This window comes from Fundulus heteroclitus, chromosome 1 (assembly GCF_011125445.2).
Source record: "Fundulus heteroclitus isolate FHET01 chromosome 1, MU-UCD_Fhet_4.1, whole genome shotgun sequence".
Taxonomy (NCBI): domain Eukaryota; kingdom Metazoa; phylum Chordata; class Actinopteri; order Cyprinodontiformes; family Fundulidae; genus Fundulus; species Fundulus heteroclitus.
In genome coordinates, this window is record NC_046361.1 from 25,072,019 (window position 1) to 25,099,351 (window position 27,333).

At 41.1% G+C, this 27,333-nt stretch overlaps 1 protein-coding gene across 2 annotated transcripts in view; it reads left to right on the forward strand.

The window, feature by feature from the left end:
• Positions 1-27,333, forward strand: part of LOC110368435 (deoxynucleoside triphosphate triphosphohydrolase SAMHD1-like) — a 122,534-nt gene that overhangs the window by 9,136 nt on the left and 86,065 nt on the right. The window contains exons 3-15 of one of the 2 annotated variants that reach the window (XM_036138649.1): positions 2,739-2,899; positions 3,023-3,138; positions 4,034-4,110; positions 5,874-6,053; positions 6,516-6,613; positions 6,716-6,824; positions 6,922-7,013; positions 7,124-7,239; positions 9,504-9,751; positions 10,360-10,419; positions 10,581-10,685; positions 10,859-11,017; positions 13,768-14,112. In XM_036138649.1, coding sequence (XP_035994542.1) covers positions 2,739-2,899; positions 3,023-3,138; positions 4,034-4,110; positions 5,874-6,053; positions 6,516-6,613; positions 6,716-6,824; positions 6,922-7,013; positions 7,124-7,239; positions 9,504-9,751; positions 10,360-10,419; positions 10,581-10,685; positions 10,859-11,017; positions 13,768-13,782 — 1,536 coding nt within the window. In that variant the 3' untranslated portion in view covers positions 13,783-14,112. Of the gene's footprint in view, positions 1-2,738; positions 2,900-3,022; positions 3,139-4,033; positions 4,111-5,873; positions 6,054-6,515; positions 6,614-6,715; positions 6,825-6,921; positions 7,014-7,123; positions 7,240-9,503; positions 9,752-10,359; positions 10,420-10,580; positions 10,686-10,858; positions 11,018-13,767; positions 14,113-27,333 lie in introns of those variants that run through there. The other variant, XM_036138655.1, reaches the window with a different exon arrangement.

Here is a 27,333-nt window from a genome sequence, read left to right on the forward strand (position 1 = left end):
TGGTTATCGTCTTACATACAGAAAATAAGTAAGATTAATTTAATTAGATTAAATTATGGGGACACTTTGGATCTGGTCAGGATGGTTGGGGGGCTGTGATGATAAAAGGGTAACAGCTTGAAGGTGATATCAATGAATGAAGGTTTTCTCTGAGGAACATTAAAGCAGCAAAGACACCCCACATTGGAACTCCTGTTTTGAACGGGACGTAAGGTGAGATCCTTACAATGAGAGACGTTCCACACAGGGCGGTGTGGAGACCCCTGGGGCATGGCACCCAGGACGAGCTGCTGTGGACTTGACACAGCTGGTGGAACCAGAGGGACGACAAGGTGGTCCCACATGTCATCTGACACCTTACACTGACTGTAAAGGGTTCTGGGTTTTCAGGGTTGCTGAAAACAGAAAGCTTCGGAGAACCTCAACCCTTCCTGACCAGGCACTCAGAATACATAGATCATAGATCAGATTGCAGAGGCCTAGACAAATAGGAACGCAGAGATGCGTTCACCCAAGAACTTCTTAATAAAAGTCCTTAATCCTCAGTTTAAGAAAATAAATAATCACATGTATGGTTTACTTTATTTTAGGATTAATTTGGGAACTAATTCTGATTTGCTTAAGTAGCTTTAGTTGTTCTACAATGTTAGAGCGTTTTCAAAAGCTCCTGTTCTCTCTCATTGCTTTGTTTGTAGAACCATGGCGTCCTTGAACAGTAACAGCATGGTGTAAATATTTTGTCTTTTCGGTGCAAGACAGCACCTCGCTTTCTTTAAAAAAAAAAAAAAGTAGAGAGAGAGGGAAAAGGCTTTCACATGGAAAGTCTTTCTTTTTCTCAGTTGGGTTTTCAAAATAAATGGGAAATGACATGAAACGAATATGTTGATGAAATTATGTTGCAGAGAACTTCAACTGTCAGACAACAACAGTTAAGACACACATTGAAAGCATTCTGTTAAGAATTTACTGCATATACATTTGAACTTAGAGATTACTAATTTAATTAATAATTAAATTGCAGAATTCTGAAAGCTAAATAATTGTGCACAGAAATATCTTGAATGTGAAAGTGCTTGGAGGATGTTTTAATAAATGACACATGAAAGGGGTTTTGATAAGAACACTAATTACACCTTGTTTCTGTTCTCTAGTGGGAACAAGGACTCGTGTCTGCAGACCATCTTCACAAAGTGTTTTATTAGAGAGAAATGCAAAATAAAATGCTCAGTGCCCATCCAGAACTGAACGCTTATTACCATCCAGCTCAATCATCCAGCCTGAGAGGGGGAACCAAGAAGAGGACTGGGGATGAAGAAGCCAGAGAACTCTGATTCCTTATTCTTCAACGGGAGGAGTTGCCTGAAGAGACCCTAAGCGCGATTAGATTATTTTCTGCCTTGTGCCTGAATGGCCTGAAGGCTTTCTTAACTTTGCGTTCTTGACGTTTAGAACTCTCCTCATATTCTGTTGCTGTTTGTTTAACTGCTCTGTTCCACTGACTCACATGTTTGATTTTTTTTGTGTTATGAGATCTACACTTTAATATTACATCATGTTGATCAATATGGTTTTATGGTAAAAAATGGAAACTGTTTGCTTCAGACACACAAGGATCTATGGTTTATGCACCTTTTGATTTGATATAGGAAGAACCAGGATCGGATTGGCTCTAAAGATCCTTTAACATTAGCTGGTAATGTTAACACTTAGATTCAATACAGGGGTTTCAGGCTCAGATTGGCCGAGAGCAGATCTCCCTGGGAGGGGGGCTTTCCAGTTTTTACTGCCCCCTAGGGGTAGCGTTTTCTGGAGGTTCCCCTGCCCGCACTGAACCTCTCCTGCCTTTGCTCCTGGTGTTGTAAGTTTGGAGTGGTGGATTATTGTCCATCGTAGGGGTGAGTGGAGAAAGGAGTAGGAGGGTATTCAGGGTGGGTCAGAGTAGACGGATTCGACCTTGGTTACTGAACAGGGTTTAGCTTACCATAGTCTAATGTAATTTTAAAATAATGTGCGCATAGGTACCTAAAACAGGCCTTACCTAATTAGATGAATCCTAAATTGTAGATGAAAGCTAAACCTTTGATCTTGTGCGTTAAAGCTCTATGAAGCATTCATGTTGATCTGTATTAAAAGTTCCAGCACTACCCGGTTCCAACACGGGAACCCTTTGGGTCCCACTTTACGAGTTTACAGAAATGGTTCCTCTGTGCTTTGTTCACATTTTCAAGTGATGGGTCATCTTGTTTTGTCTTGATGCTGACGACGCCATCATCAAAAAAAAAAAAAAAAAAAAGAGAGGAATGTTATAAGAATTATTATTCTGAAGTCACTATGGCCTCACACCACTCGGACAGAGGAGGCCTGGAGACCTGATGTCTGTGTATAAGATCCACTGTTTTCTGATTGCAAGGCCAAATGCTGCAGCTGCTGAGGGATACTGATTGTTTACGATAGACTGTCTTTGTTTTGTCTCATGGGAAGGCCACGGTGTAGTATTAGGGGAAGCCCGAAAAGCGACACAGACAGAGACAGGGCAGACAGAGACTGCAGCGGAACCGTGGGGTGTGATTACTTTCCAACTATGTGAATCTCTGCTCTGTTTCTCAATAAAAGTGCTGGAACGTTATACCACCGTCTCGTCATTTAGTAAAGATGGGAACTCAGTTACTATTGCTTAGAATTCCACCCAAAACTCCCACAATTATCCTTGTTGATTTCCCTCTTTTCTCATTTATCAGGTGTTTAATGATCCCATCCATGGCCTTGTGGAGCTGCATCCGCTCCTCGTCAAGATCATCGACACGCCTCAGTTTCAGCGACTTAGAAACATAAAGCAGCTTGGAGGGACTTCTTATGTTTACCCTGGAGCAACCCACAGTCGCTTTGAACACAGCATTGGGTAAACTATATATTTACAACTCATGCTTTATTGACCATCTGTTTGCGATATTAGTTCCAAAAAAGAGTAATTCATAATCATCATGTATCTAAATTAAGTCGTCTTGTTTTTGTCATTATAAAGGGTTGCTTATTTGGCTGGAGAACTTGTTCAAGCTCTGATGGAGAACCAGCAAGAACTCAAAATCACTCCTGCTGAAAAACTTTGTGTGCAGATTGCTGGACTCTGCCATGACCTGGGTGAGTTGTGCCTAAACAAAAAACACTGAACAACACCTTTCAAAATCAGAATCAAGCAGATTTTAACATAGTTTTCTTTTCCTTCTTTTTATTCCTAATTAAGAAATAAAGCAGATGTTTGATGTTAGAGGACAAAGATTTTGGATTGCATGATGCAGAAGCTGCTCTTCCTTTCTATCTGTATATTTAAATGGTTAGTTATGAGAAGTAATCTCTAAACTGTGAAATGAAATGAACCAAAAAGTTGAAATGCGTTTACAGTATCTGTCAAACCTGTTTGCAACAAATGTGTCTTTAAACAAACAGCTTTTTCAACCTTGAACTCAGCTACTCCTAAGTCTTAGGTACAGTTAGCATTGCCAAATGTGTGAAAATAAAAGATGTAGCCGACAGTGGGGTGCTTGCATTAATTAAACTATGAGCATACCCCTATATCTGCTCCAAATCTAATTGAAATTACATCAAGTATAACATTTTGGGAGCAATAAACATTTATGGACTCAGACTCAGACTCAGACATACTTTAATGATCCCAAGGGGAAATTACTTTTGTTACATGCTCCAGACATTGACATTGTTATATATATTGCTGTCATGCAGATTGTACTCAGCATGGTCTCCCTATTCTCAGCAGCAAGCAACATCAGTGCATGTGCCTAAAATCAGTATAAAACTTATTCAGGGCACAGAAGAAAGATAAATTATATCTTAATCTGGTGTTCAAGAAGCCCCTTTTCTGATGCTGCTCCTGACAGCTGCTGATGTGGCCCCATACCAGAAACCACCACTGACCGCTAATAATGTTACCAGATTAGAATAAACCATTTAAAATGTCTATTATTATCATGTTGAAACAAATTACAAATTCTTAGTGACTGTTTTCCTCCCATTTCAGGACATGGACCATTTTCACATTTGTACGATGGGAAATTTATACCTGAAATAAAGCCTAAATCAGAGGCTAAATGGAAGGTAAGATTTACCTTTTGCTTTTTCTCACCAACCTTCACTCTTCTCTGCACTTTGATGTATGTTTTACAGCTACTTAACAGAAGCTTCAAACTCTTGATAAGTCAATAAAAAGTATATGCAATGCATGTAGCATACAGTAGATGCAAATAGGTAGCTATGATTTGCAATGCATACACAGACAGAAATTACTACCCACACACACACACACACACACACACACACACACACATATATATATATATATAGATATACATACTTATATTATATATTGTATATATATATATATATATATATATATATATATATATATATATATATATATATATATATATATATATATATATATATATATAAGCCTTCTTCTATTTTATTTTTAGCACAAGTAATATAATGAGAATCATTATAAGTATGATTATAGAATAGCAGAATGCTGAGTTGAGCAATCCAACGTAACACTACATGTGTGAAACAAAGGTTGCACATATATTAAATGAAAATGTTTTCTGAAAATATATTCATGTGTGCAAATTCATTTTCAGATGTTACTCCTATAGGGGTATGAGTGCAGTCATAGCTCTAATGACATAATAAAATCACCTTTTTGCTGCAAATGAGAGCTACAGTTTGGGGGACTTTTATGTATCTGAATAGCATTTAGGTGAAGCCGTCCTATTTAGCTTAGATGGGGCGACTCAGGGATGACTTAAATACCAGACTTGTCGGTCAGCTCCATCTCAAAAACTCTCCTTGCAAACAACACATCGTAGTTAGAACTTGAAGTGACACAAGTGACGCACGGTTCATCGTAGTTTCCCACTGGGACCAGTGCAAAAAAAATTGCCCTGGGGAATCTGATCCAATAAGCTAATAACTGATCAGCAACTCATCATCATGTAGCAGGAAGTCAGTAGGACCTCTGAAAACACACTACCTCTGCATTCTTCCATTGATAATGTCCTCCAGTAATGCCAACGCTGCCATCGTTCCACAAAAGTGCGCACCTTTACGTAACTATTTATGGACATTTGTGATGGTCTTCACCTTAGGAATCATCACATTTGACTTGTTAGGAATTAATCTGCTGATTGAACACTATAATATTCTCAGTGAGAATGAAAGGGCCCCTTAAATAACTGGCATTTTTATGCTACTCAGCGCACACACTGATGCTCATTTACGCATAAGAACAGAGAAACATTTAGTTTACATCTGATTGAGGTTCAACTTAATCAGGTGTAAACTAAATATTTCAACTACAGAACTCATTTTGAATTGCAGAATTCCCTTCTTCTAGCAGTTTATACCTTTGAAATGGGTCTGTTTTTATGTCACAGAGAATTCAACAAATTTACTCTCTCTTTAACAGCCATCCTGGATCAGTTTTACTTTTTTAAGTCTGTGCTTGAAGAAAATAAGATAAGATAAGATAAGATAAGATAAGATAAGATAAGATAAGCTTCATGATCTCACATTGGAGAAATTCACATGTCACATCGGCTCAGAAATCAGTAGTCATAGGAAAGAGGAGTCAAGTAGGACGAGGTGCATCAAATATATACACAGTATGTCCTCGTTATACCATGGATCAAAAGGAGTAGGTAAGAGAAAGCAAAAAGAAAGAAAAAAAATACAAAAAGAAATAAGGCAGATGATGTCTTCTGTACATCACTGTGGCTTATACGTGTGTGTATTGTGAACTACCTTGGTTTAATTTTTAATGTCAGTCCATTTTCTGATATCAAACATTTTTTTGCTTATTGTAGCATGAGATTGCCTCTATACAAATGTTTGACCACCTGGTGAAGGTCAATGATTTGGAGGAGAACATCAGGAATCTAGGCCTAAAACAACCCAAGGAACTAGACAAGAAACCGGACCAGTTCAACAACCTGGACTTTATAAAGAAACTGATCAATACAGAATATGTCAGTGAAACAGAAGAGGTACCAATCTGTTCTGCTAATCACCTCCAAAATACATTTCTTTGGTTTTCATAGTACCTCTTTTTCCATTATAGCACAGTTATATTAGACTGCAACAAGAATTTGTACTGAACCTTTGATTTGATCCATTGAAGTATCAACAAGTTGTCTTTTATTTAGGAGGTATTCATTTTTCAATTCACATTCAAAGTAATGGTAATTAAACTCAGCCTAATAAAATTGTCATTTTAATTAGTTTATTCCACAAAAAAAGCCATTTTAATTTTAGAACACTGCTTTTAGAAATAGAGAACCAAACTTTTTCTATATTTCTGCATTGAAAACACATGACACCATAAATGTATAAAATTAGAAAATGTGTGTTATTGATAACACATAATACTTTGCAGTTTCAGCTGGTGTTGAGCAAATGACCTTGCCTTGTTAAGCTAATTTTACCAAATTTTCCCCACCTCCATATAGCTCCTCAGAAGTCATTTTCAGGACAGATCCTTCCTCTATGAAATCGTGGCCAATAAAAGGAACGGCATTGATGTGGATAAGTGGGATTATTTTGCCAGGTGGAGCTTAGTTTCAAGAAATTTGTTCCAATTCCCTCTTTCAAACTTTTCATAAATGACAATAATTTATCTTTTTACATATTTTCCTCTGCTATATCTCAGAGACTGCCATTATTTGGGTATAAAGAACGGCTTTGACTATCGACGCTTAATATTATGCGCCAGGGTGTGTGAGGTGGAAGGGAGGACGGAGATCTGTTTCAGAGACAAGGTTTGATTTGGTTGCTCATTTTTTCACTTTTTGTGGACTTTAAAAAATGTGTACACTTTGAAGATTGTTCACCAGATTTAATGTTACTTTTCGACAGGAAGTGTTCAATCTATACGACATGTTCTACACGAGGTTCTGTCTGCACAAAAGAGCCTACCAGCACAAAGTGACAAATGCCGTAGAGTGCATGTAAGTCACTCATCACACTGCAGCAGCACAGCAGCCGCAGTTTATGCTTTGCTGTGAGATATTGTGGTCAGATGATCAAAAAAATATTAAACTGGTCTTTGTTTTTCTAGGATCACAGATGCCTTTTTGAAAGCATATAAACATATTAAGATCAGAGCCTCTGGAGGGAAAATGTTGAATCTGTACGAAGCTAAAGGCGACATGGAGGCCTACACCAAGCTGACAGGTTAGTAATAAACAGGACATTCAAATGACTTTAGAGAAAAATGATTTTCTGATTACAACTTGACTTAAAGCACTTGTAAACATGTTAGTTTAAATAAAAATTTACTAAGTCAGACTTACTACATTGTAGTAGTAGGGGGATGTAGTATGCAGTAAAAATACTATTTAGTGCACAAATACTTGTCAGGGTTTTCTCAAGGATTTTTTTAAACTTTTCTTGTGCTCAAAATCCTTTTAACAATTTCATTGTTTTATGATTGAATTATAAATTATTTTTTATTTTATTTTTTTGCCCATCATAATTTTTTGTAATCAGATTTTATACATCATCAATCTTTTATAACACCTAAAATTGGGATTTCATCAGTGGCCATTCAGATATTCTTCTGTTTTTACTCTACACAAGAACATCCTTATTGGCTTATCACTTTAATACAAACATGACAAAATATACAATTATTTAAACCTTTTTAAAATTTGGAACCTATTTATTTTGTAAGTAGAAGGGAATACTACATCTAATCTTAAGTTAGATGGATATTCATCTAATAGTTAATTATGTTGTTGCCGGACAAACAAAATAGATTTTTATCCCACTGGCAGATAGCTTTGAAATTATTTACTCATTTTCCTCACCATATTTTACCCTAAATTTTTTGCCTGTTTTAGTTCGGCTGAAAAGATGTATTTGATCACAAAGATGAATGGATGCAGATCAAAGCATAATCACCCTAAAGGTTACAACATAGCTGTAACATAACATAGCAGGTGCTTGCTTTTCATGTTACTTGTTTTACTTTAAGTTTTTTTTTTCTGTACATCGTAAGCTGGTGTCTTTCTCATAGGTAATGTCACCATGGTAACACATTGTGACAATAAAGGATTCTTAATTCTTAAACAGAAATGATGTGTGCGTAATGTAAAAAGTGAAAAAATTTAAAGCGTAAAGTAGTATTGTCTGCATTTTCTCTTTACAACTTCAAAACATGTATAAACTGAAAATGCATGAAGATTTGTTTTTCCTATGAATCATTGAGTTTTACACTATTTATTTGTATAACCAATGTTTTTGGGAGCTACTTTACATCTGTACTGCAAAGGAGCTGACCAACTTATGGCACTTGTGAACGGTTATTTCACCCTACAACATTTGGACCACATTCCACACTTCCTCTGGTTTTAGTTTTACTGGATATTTGTCCAGGAATTGGGCTGATCACTTCATAACATTAATTCTGTTTGTCTGGAATTAAGATCATGTTTAATTATTGGTGTGTTCAGGGTCAGCATTTCCTCTTTGACATAATGCAGCATGACCAGCTCAAATGGTAAACTGATCAGTAATTCATGAAAAGTGATAAATAGGTTCAACATAACAACATTATTAATAACTCCATAGGATGATTTCTAAGTTACCACGGAGTACCGAGGCTTAAATTCAGTGTTTGGGACTCTTCCAATAAAGTGGCTGCTGCCCCTATACCCAGAAGAACCATCTCACTTTGTCCATAAAATGTTACATAACGTCTTCTTAAGGCATTTAATATGTTTTTGGGTAAATGTTATCCTCTTGAGTTCTTCTTATTTTTCAACATTGGGACTTTACAGGGGGCTTCTTGCTGATAGCTTGCTGTATTCTAATAGTTACCTGTGAACTGTACTAACAGGGAACTCTAGGTGATCTTTGGTCACCCTGGAGCCAAGCAGTGGTCCTTTTGGCTATTATTTGATATATTTTAATTGTACTTTCCTGTTTACTTGTACATCTGTTTAGTTTTGGTTTCTATCATTTGAGAACATTTATCCTCAGCCTTCTCCTATTAGCTCTTTAAAATACACTGTTCCTCTGACCAACATTTGGAGCTGACTACTTTTCCCAGGTTTTAGGAGAAAAATGCACTACAACCAGCATGTGCAGCATTAGCATTGCTGTAAAGAAAAGCTTCATGCTGAACATCTGTCTTGTTTTTCCTTTCTACAAAATCAATGACATCATGCTTTGAACAACATTATTTTTAACACGACTATTCCAATTAATGATTCAGTTACACAGCAATATGCACGTCATGAAAAGGACTTTCTCTCACTCTAGGACACCTGCTGCTAAATTAGTTGTCATATTTATCTATTTATAATTACATCAATCTTTTGGATAAATCTATATTATTTTATTGTAAATGTTTATGCTTAAGTGACTAAATACTTCAAGGATTTTGTGTTTTAATTTAGCTTTGTTCTTTTCCTGGTTTTCCGGTTTCCCTGTAGATGATGTATTTGAACAGATACTGAACCACCCTGATGTCTCAGAGGACTCTAATCCTGATGTCTCAGGGAACCAACCTGATGTCTCGGGGACCAACCTGATGTCTCGGGGCCTTCAAAAGGAACCGCAATCTAATCCTAAACGCTTGAAGGACCTTAAACAGGCAAAGGATTTACTGGCCAGAATACATCGCCGCAACCTCTACAAGTGTGTAGGGGAATTTCACACCACAAATTTAGAAATAACAACGGTAAGCATTTGTTTGTCTACAAAATCTACAACTACAAAGATTTGTGTTAACACAAACAAATCCACAGTAAGTTTAGTAGATCCATGCTTAAAAAAGATTTAATGAAAAGGACAATAAAAGGTAAATAAATTAGGTCATTGGGAAACAATAGTGGTAAAGTTTTATTCAGGCATTTCTTAAATCCACTATATATATATATATATATATATATTAATCTTGGGGGTGCGTCAACCCGGCTAGGTCATGGAAGAGGGTGCGTGGCTAAAAAAGTTTGGGAACCCCTGTGCTAGAGCAACAGCTAAATATTTAAAAGGAGATTTTAATACGTTGATCACAGAACAAATGGAAGAGATCACGAAAAGACACTTAACTCATGTATCTGGGAGGGAATACATACTTGTGAAGCAAATTTGCTGCAAAAATCCTTAAATAAATAATAAAATGTTTACGATATTAAAGTTTTTAATTGATCAAAAAACAAATTTGTGACAGATATATTGTTGGGTACATTTAAGATGACTGAGCTTCAATCTTGTTGGCATCAAGATGGAGAAATCTGTTCCCTGATATCAGATTACATTTTGAATCTTCCACTTCTTATTCACTAGGAGGACTTCAGAGCTCAACTCCCAGAAGAATATCAACAAGAGGAGCACTTTTTGATTGATGTAAGCCTTTGTCCACCAACTTATATTTCTATGCAGTATGTTTTAAAAATGCAAAGAATGTAATTCTGTTAAGATAAGGGCTTTTTGCTTCCCAATTTGCAATTCAGTCTGAGGTAGTGTCTTTTGTGCATCTTGTTGACCTAATTTTTATTCTTATTTAGATAATTAAACTAGACTATGGGATGGGGAAAGAAGACCCAATACAGCATGTGCATTTCTACCGAAAGAAAAAGCCAAATGATGCCATCCTATTGACCCAACAAGAAGTAAGAATGAAACAAGATTGCAAAATTCTTTTAATTTAATTTTTAATTTTTAGATGCTGAATCTGCTTTGGTTTTGTTTTGTTCATTTGTTTTTGTTTTGTTTTTGTTTTTTTACGTCAAAGTTTGAAATTTTCATCATTTATATTAGAACTACATACTTTCATCCTTTTTAGGTCTCTCACCTTCTTCCAGAAACATTTGCTGAGAAAACAATCAGAATCTACTACAAGGGGACCAATGTTGAGATTCTGAACACTGCCGAGGACTATTTTGATGGAGGCGATTTCAGGAGCAAATGTCAGAAATTGACCGAAGAACAGCCAAAAGCAAAGGTATTTCTTTAGGTTGCATTTGAAAACAACAGATCATTGGTGATCATTAGCTATTTTAAGGCAGCCAAGATGAAATATGTACTTTTTATTGGTGTATATTGTATGATAGGAGTTGTTTCTGTTTTAGCTGAATTGGCAGATTCCATAATTTTATAAATTGCGTTTATTTCAATATGTAAAGGTTTGGTTCATACTCAAAAATCATCAAAAAAAAGTTGGACATCATATGTTCTTTTTTTAAATATTTATTAATTAATGCATACTCTGTTGCACATGGCAGCTGTATGTGACTGCAAAAAAGGTGACAATTTGTCTATTAATAGCTGTTACATTCCAATAAAGGGGTGGAGGGAACAAATGCAGCAAATTTTCAAAATTGGCTTGAAGTATTTTAATGTAGAATACAGGTTTAATGAGCAGATAGGACCTGAAACACACACACACATACACACACACACACACACACACACACACACACACACATATATATATATATATATATATATATATATATATATATATATATATATATATATATATATATATATATATATATATATATATATATATATATATATATATATAGTACAGACCAAAATGAAAAATAGTAGACACCTTCTCATTCCAACAGTTTTCTTTATTTTCATGACTATGGCAGTTGAAGATTCACACTGAAGGCATCAAAATTATGAATTAACACATGTAGAATTATATACTTAACAACTAAGTGTGAAACAACTGAAAATATGTCTTATATTCTAGGTTCTTAATAGTAGCCACCTTTTGCTTTGATTACTGCTTCGCATACTCTTGGCATTCTCTTGATGAGCTTCAATAGGTAGTCACCTGAAATGGTTTTCACTTCACAGGGGTCCCCTGTTAGGTTTAATAAGTGGGATTTCTTGCCTTATAAACGGGGTTAGGACCATCAGTTGTGTTTTGCAGAAGTCAGGTGGATACACAGCTGATAGTCCGACTGAATAGACTGTTAGAATTTGTATTATGGCAAGAAAAAAGCAGCTAAGTAAAGAAAAACGAGTGGCCATCATTACTTTAAGAAATGATGGTCAGTCAGTCCGAAAAATTGGGAAAACTTTGAAAGTGTCCCCAAGTGCAGTCGCAAAAAAACATCAAGCGCTACAAAGAAACTGGCTCACATGAGGACCGCCCCAGGAAAGGAACACCAAGAGTCACCTCTGCTGCGGAGGATAAGTTCATCCGAGTCACCAGCCTCAGAAAAAGCTCAGATTAGAGACCAGGTCAATGCCACATAGAGTTCTAGCAGCAGACACATTTCTAGAACAACTGTTAAGAGGAGACTGTGTGAATCAGGCCTTCATGGTAAAATAGCTGCTAGGAAACCACTGCCAAGGACAGGCAACAAGTAGAAGAGACTTGCTTGGGCTAAAGAACACAAGGAATGGACATTAGACCAGTGGAAATCTGTGCTTTGGTCTGATGAGTCCAAATTTGAGATCTTTGGTTCCAACCATCGTGTCTTTGTGCGACGCTGAAAAGGTGAACGGATGGACTCTACATGCCTGGTTCCCACCGTGAATCATGGAGGAGGAGGTGTGATGGTGTGGGGGTGCTTTGCTGGTGACACTGTTGGGGATTTATTCAAAATTGAAGGCATACTGAACCAGCATGGCTACCACACCATCTTGCAGCGGCGTGCTATTCCATCCGGTTTGTTATTAGTTGGACCATCATTTATTTTTCAACAGGACAATGACCCCAAACACACCTCCAGGCTGTGTAAGGGCTATTTGACCAAGAAGGAGAGTGATAGGGTGGTGCGCCAGATGACCTGGCCTCCACAATCACCGGACCTGAACCCAATTAAGATGGTTTAGGGTGAGCTGGACTGCAGAGTGAAGGCAAAAGGGCCAACAAGTGCTGAGCATCTCTGGGAACTCCTTCAAGACTGTTGGAAGACCATTTCAGGTGACTACCTCTTGAAAGTCATCAAGAGAATGCCAAGAGTGTGCGAAGCAGTAATCAAAGCAAAAGGTGGCTACTCTGAAGAACCTAGAATATAGGACATATTTTCAGTTGTTTCGCACTTTTTTGTCCATCCATCACTCCTTAATCACTCATGGGATTGTGAGATGCCTATCTCTAGCATTCACCAGGCAAGAGGCGTGGTACACCCTGGACAGGTTGCCAGTCTGTCGCAGGGCAACACAGAGACAAACAGGACAAACAACCATTCACACACACACTCACACCTAAGGACAATTTAGAGAAGCCAATTAACCTAACAGTCATGTTTTTGGACTGTGGGAGGAAGCCAGAGTACCCAGAGAGAACCCACACATGCACAGGTAGAATATGCAAACTCCATGCAGAAACACCCTGGGTTGGATTTGAACCCAAAACCTTCTTGCTGCAAGGCAACAGTGCTACCCACTGTACCAATGTGCAGCCCACACTTTTTTGTTAAGTATATAATTCCACATGAAAATAAAGAAAACTCTTTGAATGAGAAGGTGTGTCCAAACTTTTGGTGTGTACTGTGTATATAATCCATAAATTGCTGCAAAGAGTGAATGTATTATTTCTTATGTACTCAGAAAGATTGGCAGTAATAAAGTGTGTTTGGTTTTGAAAAGATTGCTTCCTATGTACAAGCAAAACATTGAGTCAGAATTAACATTTACTGCATTGTAAATGGTTGCAATGTTGCATTTGTTGCTGTTGTGTGTCCTTTAAACTCTCTTAACTAGCATTTGTCTTTTCTGATGCAGAAACGCAGGACTTAGACAAAACAGCTGAAGTCTCCTGCAGCCAGCAGAAGAAATGATTATGAAGTTGGATTTTTAATTAAATGGGAAAAGTCTTTTTTTATTGAACTTTGATGTTCAGTGATGTTTTTCTCTTAAGGGTGGGTGTTGATCAGTGCAGTTAATGATATATTCTAAAAGAAAATTGAAGGAATTTAAAAAGTGGTTATATTTGAATATACTGACCCCTGCAGGGAGGATTTATATTGTAATAGAAGCTTTATAGGACATATAAAAGCATATATTTGATCTATTAAATGAGTTTTAGTATAAAGCCTAGTTTTGCTATTCAAAGAACTAATATTTCTTAAGCAGTATATATATATATATATATATATATATATATATATATATATATATATATATATATATATATATATATATATATATATATATATATATATATATATATATATATTGTTTTTACAGCTGGTGGATTTCAGTAATTCTTTTATGTAACTGTACAATCAAATGTATTTTGGGGTATCATTTTAAAACATATGTTGTTGTTTTCATTCATGTTTAAATTTTTGTTCGAAGTGTTGTAAATCTTCTCATAGATTCAATAAGGTTCTGTTTAAATAAACTTTGGGAAGCAAACCCTGCAATTTATTTTGTTCAACACAAGAGGGCACAATGCTTACGTTTCATAGCAGAACCTTCATGTCATATCTTTAATCTAACTTTCTCTGAAAATAAGATTCCTTGTAAATGGAAGTCTGCTTGTGTTCTTCCCTTGTTGAAAGGTGGCAATCCATCTGTAGTCAATAACTACAGACCAATTTCAAAATTGTGTGTACTATTCAAAGTTTTGGAAAAGTTGGTCCCAGAACAGCTGAAAACATTTTTAGATTCAACAGGCTTGCTCTCACGGCATCAGTCATGTTTTTGTAAAAAAAAAAAAAAAAAAAAAAAAAAAAAGGTGGTTTTGTAAAAATAAAAATGGTTAGCAGATCCCACCTCTCATTCCCAGCCTGTTAACTGTTCAAAGGGTTGAAATTGAAGTTTTCAGGTGCTACAAATACTTAGGTATTCTGAATGATGATAATTTATCCTTTTAAACTCATATTGACAAGCTGGTTTCTAAGCTTTGGGTCATGACCAAAAGAACGAGATCCCAGATACAACCGGATACGAGTTTTCTCCGTAGTGTGTCTGGGCTCTCCCTAGGAGATAGGGTGAGGAGCTCAGTTATCCGGGGAGGAGTCAGAATAGAGCCGCTTCTCCTCCACAGCCAGAGGAGCCAGTTGAGGTGGCTAAGGCATCTGATTAGGATGCCTCCTGGACGGCTCCCTGGTGAGGTTTTCCAGGCACGTCCCACCGGGAGAAGGCCCATGGGAAGACCCAGGACACGCTGGAGAGACTATGTTTCTAGGCTGGCCTGGGAACGCCTTGGGATTCCCCCGGAGGAGCTGGCCCAAGTGGCTGGGGAGAGGGACGTCTGGGCCTCCCTACTGAAGCTGCTACCCCCGCGACCCGACCCCGGATAAGCGGAAGATGATGGATGGATGGATGGATGGATGGATGGATGGATGGATGGGTTTCTAAGATAAAACTTAAATTGGAATTCTTTTTTAGAAACAAAAAGAGTTGTCACACCATGTGTGAAGGCTCCTGATTACTTCAACTATTCTCCCCCCTGATGGATTATGGAAATTCAATTTATTTTTATAGCGCCAATTCATGAAACATGTCAGCTCAAGGCACTTTACAAAGTGAAATTCATATAAGGGAACCAGTTGATTGCTTCAAATTCCCGACAAGCAGCATTCACTCCTGGAGAAGCATAGAGCTACAGGGAGAGTCGTCTGCATTGTCCATGGCTTTGCAGCAATCCCTCATACTGAGCAAGCATGAACGACAGCGGAAAGAAAAACTCCCCATTAACGGGAAGGAAAACCTCCAGCAGAACCGGGCTCAGTATGAACGGTCATCTGCCTCGACCGACTGGGGGTTACAGAAGACAGAGCAGAAACACAACAAAAGAGACAAAAAGCACAGAAGCACATATAGATCCAGTAATCTGTTCTACATTAGATGGTAATAGCAGGTGATCTGTCTTCCTTGGATGATGTCACAGTTAACAGAACATCAAACCAGGTGTACCTACTATGAAGAAAAAAGAGAGAGAGAGCAAAAAATTAAAAGCTTAAATGACAACAGTCATTTCAATGTAATACGATGCAAATCTGGAGAACAGTAGAAATCAGTAGAGTGAGAAAAATAGGCCCTGATGTCCTCCAGTAGCCTAAGCCTATAGCAGCGTAACTATAGAGGTAGCTCAGGGTAACATGAGCCACTCTAACTATAAGCTTTGTCAAAAAGGAAAGTTTTAACATTAGTCTTAAAAGTAGACAGGGTGTCTGCCTCACGGACCAAAACTGGGAGTTGGTTCCACAGGAGAGGAGCCTGATAGCTAAAGGATCTGCTTCCCATTCTACTTTTAGAGACTCTAGGAACCACCAGCAGACCTGCAGTCTGAGAGTGAAGTGCTCTGTTAGGAACATATGGGGTAATCAGAGCTCTGATATATGATGGAGCTTGATTATTAAGGGCTTTATAAGTTAGAAGAAGAATTTTAAATTCTATTCTTGATTTAACAGGAAGCCAATGAAGGGAAGCTAAAACAGGAGAAATATGATTTTGTTGATTTTCATCAGAACTCTTGCTGCAGCATTTTGGATCAGCTGAAGACTTCGAACTGCATTTTGTGGACTTCCTGATTGTAAAGAATTACAATAGTCCAGCCTTGAAGTAACAAATGCAAGGCCTAGTTTTTCAGCATCACCCCTGGACAGAATGTTTCTAATTTTGGCGATATTCCAGATTTAAATATGGGATTTAAATTACATGTCTTGGTCGAAAATAACACAAAGATTTTTTACTTTATTACCAGAGGCCAAGTTAATGCCATGCAGATTAAGTGATTGATTAGGAAGTTTATTTTTTGAGGACTCTGGTCCAAAGATTACAACTTCTGTCTGCTATTCATGAACACCTCAGCCCAGAATTTCAAAAAACTGAATGCTGTATATCATCATGCCCTGCGTTTCATGACTAACTGTAGCTATGAAACACATCACTTTGTATGCCATACCAAAAAGTCAATTTTTGACTAATTGCAGAATCTTCATTTGCTTATTTTTATCTATAAATGTATTATTTGGCATCTTCCTAAATACTTGTGCTCACTTCTGTCTAGAACTGTTTCCCATTACGCCCTGCATTCTCAGGACTTAACTGTGATGCAGGTCCCAAAGGTCCGAACTGAAATGGGTAAAAAGGCTTTTAAATTTTCTGCCCCTGGCATCTGGAATGACACACAGAACGATTGAAAGTTAGCATCTGTTGTTAGTAAATTCAAATAATTTTAAAGGACAGAGACACCAGATCATTTGGGTTCTGTAATTGCTCTATAGTGTTTAATTATGTGATGCCTCTTGATTTTGTGTTTTATGTATCTGGTTTGTATTTTGGGTGTGTTGTATGTGTCACACTGCCACCTTTGCAAAGTTGAAAAAGAGGTTCTAATCACAATGAGTTATTAAACTGCTTAAATAAAGGATACAAATCTAACAATAGAAGACAAAATAGTTTCATCACATTTTCGATCATTATTTGAGACCAGATTAACTTTTAACTGAATGATGCAGGGTTTTACATGACGATCGTTAAGTGAGACAGTTCATCGGGACATCATTTAACAACCTCATGGACCTTATGGTTTGTATTGTAACCTCCCACTTTTGCAGTCTTTGTGACCTCCCGATACAGTATTAAATGTATGCATCTATATATATATATATTAGGGCTGGGCAACGATTAAAATATTTAATCGCGATTAATCACCCTGATTAATCGCGATTAATCGCGATTAATCGCATTGTATTTACAAACTCCAAGAATGAATTCAAAAGTAGTGTAAAGAGCACTTTTATTTTAATGTTCTGCTGCCATATGAACAAAAGTGTTGTAACATTTGTAGCACTTATTTTATACTGGATATTTTCAACCCATCTATTGAATTAAGTGCACTAGTTGATCTTTTCTTCATAAGAGAACAGCAAGCACTGCAGCCAAAATATGGCCTTTTTTAACCTGCTGTATATTAGCCAGTCCCTAAGCTTGATGTATCATGAAACTGTTGACCTTTTGGGTTTTGTGGTTTTTATTTTATTATTACAATTAAATAATAATAATAATAATAATAATAATAATAATAATAATAATGTTATGTTCAGTGTTTTTTCGCTAATCCACCTCTTATATATTTCAATCCTTATGTAATTTTGTCTGTGTTGTGTGCACCTGCCTGTTGCTTTAATCCTATAAATTTCCCCGTCGTGGGATAAAAAAAGGATTAGCTAATGTTATCTTATCTTAAATAACACTTTTTAATATATGTACTGGGTTCTTTCAAGGTCTTAATTACATGTTATGTGTGGGCTCCAGTAACATCCATCCATCCATCCATCCATCCACTGATCTACCTGGATGTTCCCTGGAGGACTGAAACGCCTCAGTCAGAGACGTCTGTGGGTCTGTCGGGGCAATGACAGAAGTTTCGTCTCCTCTCTCCGTTTCTGGGGCTCGACGTTTTCATGTTTTTTCACGTGCTTAGATAAATTTGTTGTGTTTCCACTGAAATGAACCGGCTTTTTACAAAACATACAGCTTGATTTCATTTACGGTATTAAAATAAAGCCAAACGGTGCTACTTCCCCTGTTCATGTGTTTTCGCTGCTGCGGTCTCTCTCAGCTGTTTGTTTGCTAAGTTTGTGTGAGAGCTGAGTGGGCGGGCCAGGCAGAGCCTGCGTGCTGATTGGCTGGCGCCGCTGAGCCATGTACGAGAGGGGAGGGGGAGCGGGAGAGTGCTGCCGTGACAGCGCACTGCAGTCAGCGCGCCTGCTGACTGACACTGACTGAAAGCATGTGAGCAACATGCGTTAATGCGCGATAAAATAAATATCGCCGTTAATAGTCTAATGAATTAACGCGGAATTAACGCGTTAACTTGCCCAGCCCTAATATATATATATATATATATATATATATATATATATATATATATATATATATATATATATATATATATATATATGTAATGGATATGGATAGACCCAAGAAATACCCGAAAACGAGTGAGTAAAACTTTAACAGTTTATTAAAGATGGTGGCGGCGCGGACCCCCCTGGTTTGTGCGGCAGCACACAGCCTCTGGCGGTTCCTGAAGGCAGAGTGGTGGGTTAGTGACCAGCGGGGCACAGAGGGAATATTACACGGAGCTGAGTCACTAACCTGGGGCACAAGGACGGCTTGTTTTAGCAGCGTCTGGTTTCCAGGAAGCAGCAGGGTCCGTGAAGGGGCTATCCAGTTCTTTGTCCAGGTCCGGTCCGGTTCTTTGACGGGAGGGATATCCGTTTAATCCAGCAGAGGTTTCCGAGGGAGAATCCAGAGACGGGTCCAGGTCCAGGTCCAAATCCAAATCCAGAATCACAATAATCAAAGAGTAGGCAATCTCAGAAACTTACAGGCTGGCAGGGTCCGAAACACAGGGAGGCAGTCCAAATCACTGAGGCTGAAGAACAGAACTCAAGCGGGCAGACTAATCCAACGGGGTTCAGGCTGGCTCAAAAAACAGGGGCAAAACGGGTCGACAGGCAGACAGGCAGACAGGCAGACAGACTCTCAGAAAAATGGCTGGAAGTTCTCACCGTGAGGCTCGAGACGTTCTGGCACTGGAGACTGTGAGGCGCAGAGCTTATAAGCCGGTAGAGGTGAAGGCAGTGCAGGTGCGCTGATTGCAATTAGCAGCTCCAGTGCCAGAAACGTTACAGAGCCCCCCCCTCAAGGGCGGATTCCAGACGCCCTAGGCTGGTCCGGGTGGGCTCTGTGGAAATCCCTAATGAGGGACTTGTCCAGAATGTGGCGGGACGGGACCCACTGCCGTTCTTCAGGCCCGTAACCCTCCCAGTCAATGAGGTACTGGGTGCCTCGACCCCACTTCCGGGACTTCAGAATCCTCTTAACAGTGTAGGCCGGGGAACCGTCAACCAGACGGGTGGGAGGTGGGGGTGTGACGGTGGGAACCAGACTGGAGGTCTTAACAGGCTTGATACGGGAAACGTGAAAAACAGGGTGCACCTTCATGGCAGACGGCAGACGGAGGCGGACCGCCACCGGGTTAACTACCTTGGTGATAGGGAAGGGCCCGATGAACCGAGGTGCCAACTTCTTGCTATCAGTCTTCAACGGAAGGTCCCTGGTGGACAGCCAGACCCTGTCTCCTACCTGGTACAAAGGAGCAGGAACGCGCCGGCGATTAGCTGCGCGGGCCTGAATCTGGGAAGCCTTGTGTATAGCTCTCTTGGCCCTCCTCCAGGCACGTTGGCATCTCAGGGCCGAGAGGCGGGCAGACGGAACTCTGGACTCTACCTCCTCAGTGGTGAAGACAGGGGGCTGAAACCCATAGACGATGTAGAAAGGAGAGAGCCCAGTAGAACTAGAGGGCGTCGCGTTAATAGCGTGCTCCACCCAGGGTAAATTCTGGGCCCACTTGGAGGGATCGGACTGACAGAAGAGGCGGATCTTGGTCTCGACCTCCTGATTCATCCTCTCGGACTGGCCATCGGTTTGGGGGTGGAAGCCGGAGGACAGGTTGACGGAGATGCCGAGCATGGCGCAGAACTCCTGCCAATAACGGGCCACAAACTGGGGACCCCGATCAGACACAATGTCAGAAGGCAGACCGTGCAACCTGAACACCTCCTTAGCCAGGATAAACCCCATCTCCTTGGCTGAGGGGAGCTTGGGTAAGGGGACCAGATGAACCATCTTAGAGAATCGGTCCACAATAGTGAGGATAACCGTAAACCCATCTGAGGAGGGAAGGCCAGTGATGAAATCCATGGAAAGGCTGGACCAAGGGCGAGAAGGGACAGGCAGAGGATGGAGGAGCCCTGAAGGGGGGCGACGGGAAACCTTAGCCTGATTACAAGGGGAACAGGCTGCAACAAACCTCCCGACATCCTGGACCAGAGTGGGCCACCAAAACTGGGACTTGATGGTCCGAATGGTCTTATTAATGCCGGGATGACCATAGAGGCGGGAACTGTGACAAAGTTTGATCACTTTGGACCTGAGTTGAGGGGGAACGAAGAGCCTGTCCTTAGGACACTTATCGGGTACCTGAACGGCACCGAGAGACTCTCTTACCTCCCTTTCGAGTCCAAGGCGGGAGACAGCACATCTGACAGTGTCAGGCAGAATGAACCCCGTTTCTTGATCCGGGTCCTCTTCTTTGGCTTCAAAAACCCTTGACAAGGCGTCAGGCTTGATGTTCTTGGACCCAGGCCTATAGGAAAGGGAAAAGTTGAAGCGACTAAAAAACAAAGCCCACCTGGCCTGTCTGGGATTGAGTCTCTTTGCCGTCTTAAGATACTCCAAGTTGCGGTGGTCAGTCTAGACCAAAAATGGAGTCTTGGAGCCCTCAAGCCAATGCCTCCACTCTTCGAGGGCCAATTTAACGGCCAGGAGCTCTCGTTTGCCAACATCGTAATTCTGCTCAGACTTAGACAACTTCCTGGAAAAGAAAGCACAGGGATGAATGCGGCCATCAACAGACTCCTGACTGAGGACAGCCCCAACCCCAGAACTAGAGGCATCCACTTCCACGATGAACTGTTTCTCTGGATCGGGGGAAATCAGGATCGGTGCAGAGGTAAAGCGTTCTTTAAGAAGCTTAAAAGCCTCGTCCGCTTGCTCTGTCCAAACAAACTTGGCTTTACTTGAGGTGAGAGCGTGGAGCGGGGATGCAACCTGACTGTAGTTGTTTATGAACCTCCTATAAAAATTAGCGAACCCAAGGAATCTCTGGAGTTGCTTACGGTCCACTGGGACGGGCCATTCCTTAACTGCACGAACCTTGGCTGGATCCATAGCCGTCTGTCCGGGGGACAAAACAAAACCGAGGAAGGAGGTAGAAGAGGTGTGGAACTCGCATTTCTCTGCCTTAACATACAACTGGTTCTGAAGGAGATGGAGAAGGACGGAACGAACATGCTGCTTGTGAAGGGTGAGATTCTTGGAGTAGATGAGGATGTCGTCCAGATAAACAAACACATAACGACCAATCATATCCCTAAGAACCTCGTTAACTAGGTTCTGGAAAACGGCTGGAGCATTTGTAAGACCGAATGGCATGACCAGGTATTCATAATGGCCGGTGGAGGTGTTGAATGCGGTCTTCCATTCATCCCCCTCCTTAATACGGACCAGATGGTAAGCGTTGCGAAGGTCCAATTTAGTGAAAATCTGAGCTCCTTGGACCTGGTCGAACGCAGTGTTCATTAGGGGAATAGGATATCGGTTCTTAACCGAAATATTGTTGAGCCCCCTATAATCAATGCATGGGCGGAGGGAGCCATCCTTTTTCCCCACAAAGAAAAAGCCCGCCCCTGCTGGCGAGGAAGAGGGGCGAATAATGCCTGCTTGTAAACTGTCATTTATGTAATCCTGCATGGCCTGGGACTGCGGAGGGGATAAGGAATAAAGACGGCCTCTAGGAGGAGTGGTGCCTGGCAATAAATCAATAGCACAATCATAAGGGCGATGAGGAGGTAAACTTGTGGCCTTGGCTTTGTTAAAAACCTCCTTTAAATCATGATAGACGGACGGGACTTTGGACAGATCTGGGTAGAACTCATCAATCTTACCCTTAGCAGAACGAGGTGGCTGGGCGGAAGATAAACAAAACTCAGAACAGGATGAAGCCCAACCTGTAACCTCGACGCGCCGCCAGTCAATCTGGGGGTTGTGTTTGCGGAGCCAGGTAGCCCCCAAGATGACTGGAACCTGTGGGGAATCAATAATCATAAAGGTCAGTTCCTCCTTATGAAAACCTCCCATAGTTAACTCCACTGGCTCGGAGACGAGGCGTGACTGATTGAGTTTGTGCCCATCCAGGGCGAGAACACTACGGGCAGCAGAGCCATTGTGCAGTGGAATGTTTAATCTCCTGGCCAGGCCTTCATCCAAAAACTCTGTGTCGGCCCCTGAATCGATGAAAACAGAGACTGAGTGAGAATGAGAGGCAAAGGTTAAAGTTGCAGGCAGTAGACGATCAGATGGGACAGCTAACTTGGTGTAGCTCAGTAGGGACGTCCCACCCCCTACTGAGCTTGGCCTTTTACCGGACAACCTCAGACCTGATGACCCGACCCACCGCAGTAGAGGCAGAGTCCCTGTTGCTGTCTGCGCTGGTATTCCTCCTTTGACAGACCCAGCTTGCCCAACTGCATAGGTTCAGGTTCAGAGGGTTTCTGTGAGGCCGGCAAGGTGACGGGAGGAGGAGCCGAAACTCGAGAGTGGGTCGGGGGGTTAGAGCGACGCTCCCTTCGTCGCTCCATGAGACGGAGATCCACTCTAGTGGCCAGCTCCTCAAGCTGCTTGAGGGACTTAGGATACTCTCGGGTAGCAAGTTCATCCTTAATCTTATCGTTGAGCCCATGAATAAAAACGTCCATAAGGGCAAACTCATTCCACAAGCTCTCCGCAGATAATAAATGAAAATCAATAATGTAGTCGGCCACAGACCTATCCCCCTGTCTCAGGGACAGAAGCCCTCTAGAAGACTCCCGACAGGGCAACACGGGACTGAAAACTCTCACGAGCTCTTTGGAGAAGGCATCATATGAGTGGCAAATGCGTGAGTCATTCTGCCACTCGGAAGTTCCCCCTAACCGGGCTTTACCGGCCAAACAGGAGATCATGTAAGCGACTTTAGCTCGGTCAGAGGGGAATGAGGAAGGCTGTAGCTCAAAATGAATCTCACACTGAGTGAGGAAAGCCCTACATTGCTCAGGATCGCCAGAGAACAGTCCCGGCGGGGTGAGACGGGGCTCTGATATGGGTGACGTCACCGGAAGTGACGGAGGGTTCGCGGAAGCTGTTTGCGGAAGTGAAGGCTGCGGACTAGTCTGACTTCGGAGATGATTAAGGATTTCCGAAACACCGACTTCTAATTCTGAAATGGATCTTTCTACCCCCGCGCGCCACTGGGTTTCGGGTACAGGGTCCATGTCTGTGGTGGCCAGAACGTACTGTAATGGATATGGATGGACCCAAGAAATACCCGAAAACGAGTGAGTAAAACTTTAACAGTTTATTAAAGATGGTGGCGGCGCGGACCCCCCTGGTTTGTGCGGCAGCACACAGCCTCTGGCGGTTCCTGAAGGCAGAGTGGTGGGTTAGTGACCAGCGGGGCACAGAGGGAATATTACACGGAGCTGAGTCACTAACCTGGGACACGAGGACGGCTTGTTTTAGCAGCGTCTGGTTTCCAGGAAGCAGCAGGGTCCGTGAAGGGGCTATCCAGTTCTTTGTCCAGGTCCGGTCCGGTTCTTTGACGGGAGGGATATCCGTTTAATCCAGCAGAGGTTTCCGAGGGAGAATCCAGAGACGGGTCCAGGTCCAGGTCCAAATCCAAATCCAGAATCACAATAATCAAAGAGTAGGCAATCTCAGAAACTTACAGGCTGGCAGGGTCCGAAACACAGGGAGGCAGTCCAAATCACTGAGGCTGAAGAACAGAACTCAGGCGGGCAGACAAATCCAAAGGGGTTCAGGCTGGCTCAAAAAACAGGGGCAAAACGGGTCGACAGGCAGACAGGCAGACAGGCAGACAGGCAGACAGACTCTCAGAAAAATGGCTGGAAGTTCTCACCGTGAGGCTCGAGACGTTCTGGCACTGGAGACTGCGAGGCGCAGAGCTTATAAGCCGGTAGAGGTGAAGGCAGCGCAGGTGCGCTGATTGCAATTAGCAGCTCCAGTGCCAGAAACGTTACAATATATATATATATATATATATATATATATATATATATATATATATATATATATATATATATATATAGATGCATACATTTAATACTGTATCGGGAGGTACAGTATTTAATTAATATTTAATTAAATAAAAGCTTTACAGGACATTTAAAAGCATGTATTTGATCTATTTGATTGAGTTTTAATTTGAAGCCTAGTTTTGCAATTCAAGGAACTAATATTTCTAAAGCAGTATATTTATTTTTTACCGCTGATGGGTTTCAGGGTATTTTTTAAACTTACCGCTTAAACATAGAAAGGATTTGAATGTTTTAGGTATTAAGATAATTTACAGAGAAAGCAACCCCCTCCCCCCTTCAGAGTTTTGGTGGAAGATGTTTCAGTTCTGTTTAATAATGCAAATGTATTTTGGGGTACCATTTTAAAAACATAAGTTATATAGTTGTTTTCATTAATTTCTTGCATTTTTAAATTGTTTTCCAAAGTGGTGAAAATGAAGAAGGTTCTGTTTAAATAAACTTTGGGAAGCTTTGTGCTGTCCTCACACCACGCAACCATGTGCTGCTAGACAGCCAGCGAACAAAATGAAGTTCACCACACAAGGCTTCCTTTTCTCGGAAGAACCTTTATTCGCGAATCTGGTTGAATTTTCTCATTTGTAACTGAAATATACAAAAAATCTAATCACTGACCAATATCCCAGTGACGTGCGGTAGGGTTCATAGCCGGTGAGGCACTGACGTCATCAGAGTCAGATTTACAAATATATACACTTTACAGAGTAGACATGGAAAAAATATTGATTCTTTGATGAAAAAAAATAAAACTAAATTATTTGTTATTTGATTGGTAACAGATTATGAGTTATGATGGATTTCTGCACTTGTAACACATTCTAAAAATATAAACACATTACGCACATTTCATTACAAAAATGTCTGTTTGTGCCCGACCTGTTTTCTGTCCTTCTGTTCTGAGCCTACCTGATCCCGTTTGGTCCTGATGTTCTCCCTGGATCCAGCTCTGTTCTGTCTCTGGGATCCGCACCTGTTAACCCCGGATTATGTTCCCGTTTTTTCCCCAAATCTGTTAATAAACCTTTTTTGTTTGAGTGCTGCTCCGAGTCTGGTTGAATATTGAGTTTACTCTAAACAAACCATAACAGTACATTCTGGCCAGTACCATGAACTCGTCACCGACTAATTTTTTTTTGTTCTGGAAGAGCAGCGCTCGGCGAGGCCGGCACCTTGCCCAGTTTACCAGTAAGTCCGCCGTCCCGCCGTCGGAGGAGAAGACGGCATTTTGTCAAGCGGCCCTCCAGCTTTTCTGAGCAGGGGTCAGCCGAGCCAGTCCATCAACCGTCTACCTCTCCGCCTCATTCTCTGCCAGCTACCTCCATCGCTCCTTCAGTCACTTCCTGCCCGGGAGACCGGAGTACGTCACTTCTCTGTCCTGAGCCGCCCACAGCTCCTCAAGCTTCATGAGGGGGTGGAGGAGGACCCGCCCCCCGAGGGGGGGGGAGGGTGGGGTGGCAGAAGAACACGTCTCCATCCAAGTCCCAAGAAGGGGTCCAGGAGGGTCCATCGGCGTCATGCGACACGGAGACCCAGGAAGGTCTGTCGCCGTCATGCGACGCGGAGACCCAGGTGGGTCTATCGCCATCTTGTGACGCGGAGACCCAGGAGGGTCCGTCGCCGACCTGCGAGGTGGAAATTGTCGGATGCTTCTTCCTTCGGACGCCCCTGGCCTCGGGAGAGGGCTCAGCACCCGTGGTCTCTGGGAGACTTTGACCCCCTCGGCGTTCCTCTCAAGTCTCAACCCTTAGTCACCCAGCTCTGGGAGAGCTGGCTGGCAATCTACAGCGCTTACTGTCAGTGTTGTGTGTCCTGAGCCCGTAACATCATCGGGGACCCCTCACACCCCCACCATCGACTGTTCTCCTTACTGCCTTCTGGGAAAAGGTTCCGCAGCATCCGCTGCAGGTCCTCCAGGTTCTTCAAAAGCTTTTTCCCTGTTACCATCAGATTGTTAAACTGCTAGAACTGCTAAAGCCACAAAATGGACACTGTATCACATTCGTATATCTGCACATTTGCACATATGCTTCAGACTACTGAACTGCTGTAGCCACCAAAGGACTCTGTACACCATTCGTATATTGCACATCTACACATATGCCATCGGACTGTTGAACTGCTGAAGCCACAAAATGGACTCTGAAATGCTGAAGCCACAAATGGACTCTGTACCACATTTGTATATTGCACGGTTATAATAATACTCACCTGAACACTGTGAATTGCACACTGTCTATTTCCCCTGCATTGTTTACATTGTTTACATTTCAGTTGTTTACATAAATCACTGCCGCACCTTTATCCTAACATTTACTGCAATTTTTCTGTGATTTTTCAAGCTGAATGCAAACAAAATATCGTTCTGTACGCACTTTGTGCATTCAAAATGACAAATAAAGTTGTCTAAGTCTAATTATAAGTTTTGGAGAATTGGAACCTAAGTCCCCCTCTTCTTCCTGTTCCAGTTACACCAGTTTATTGAAAATTAACTTTTTAAAAATATTTACTCAATGTATGAGATGAGATGCTTTTATTTGTCATTAAACATACAAAGTACATACAGCGAAATTTCATAGATCAGATGGAGGTTTAGCCTCAGCTGCTGTGACTG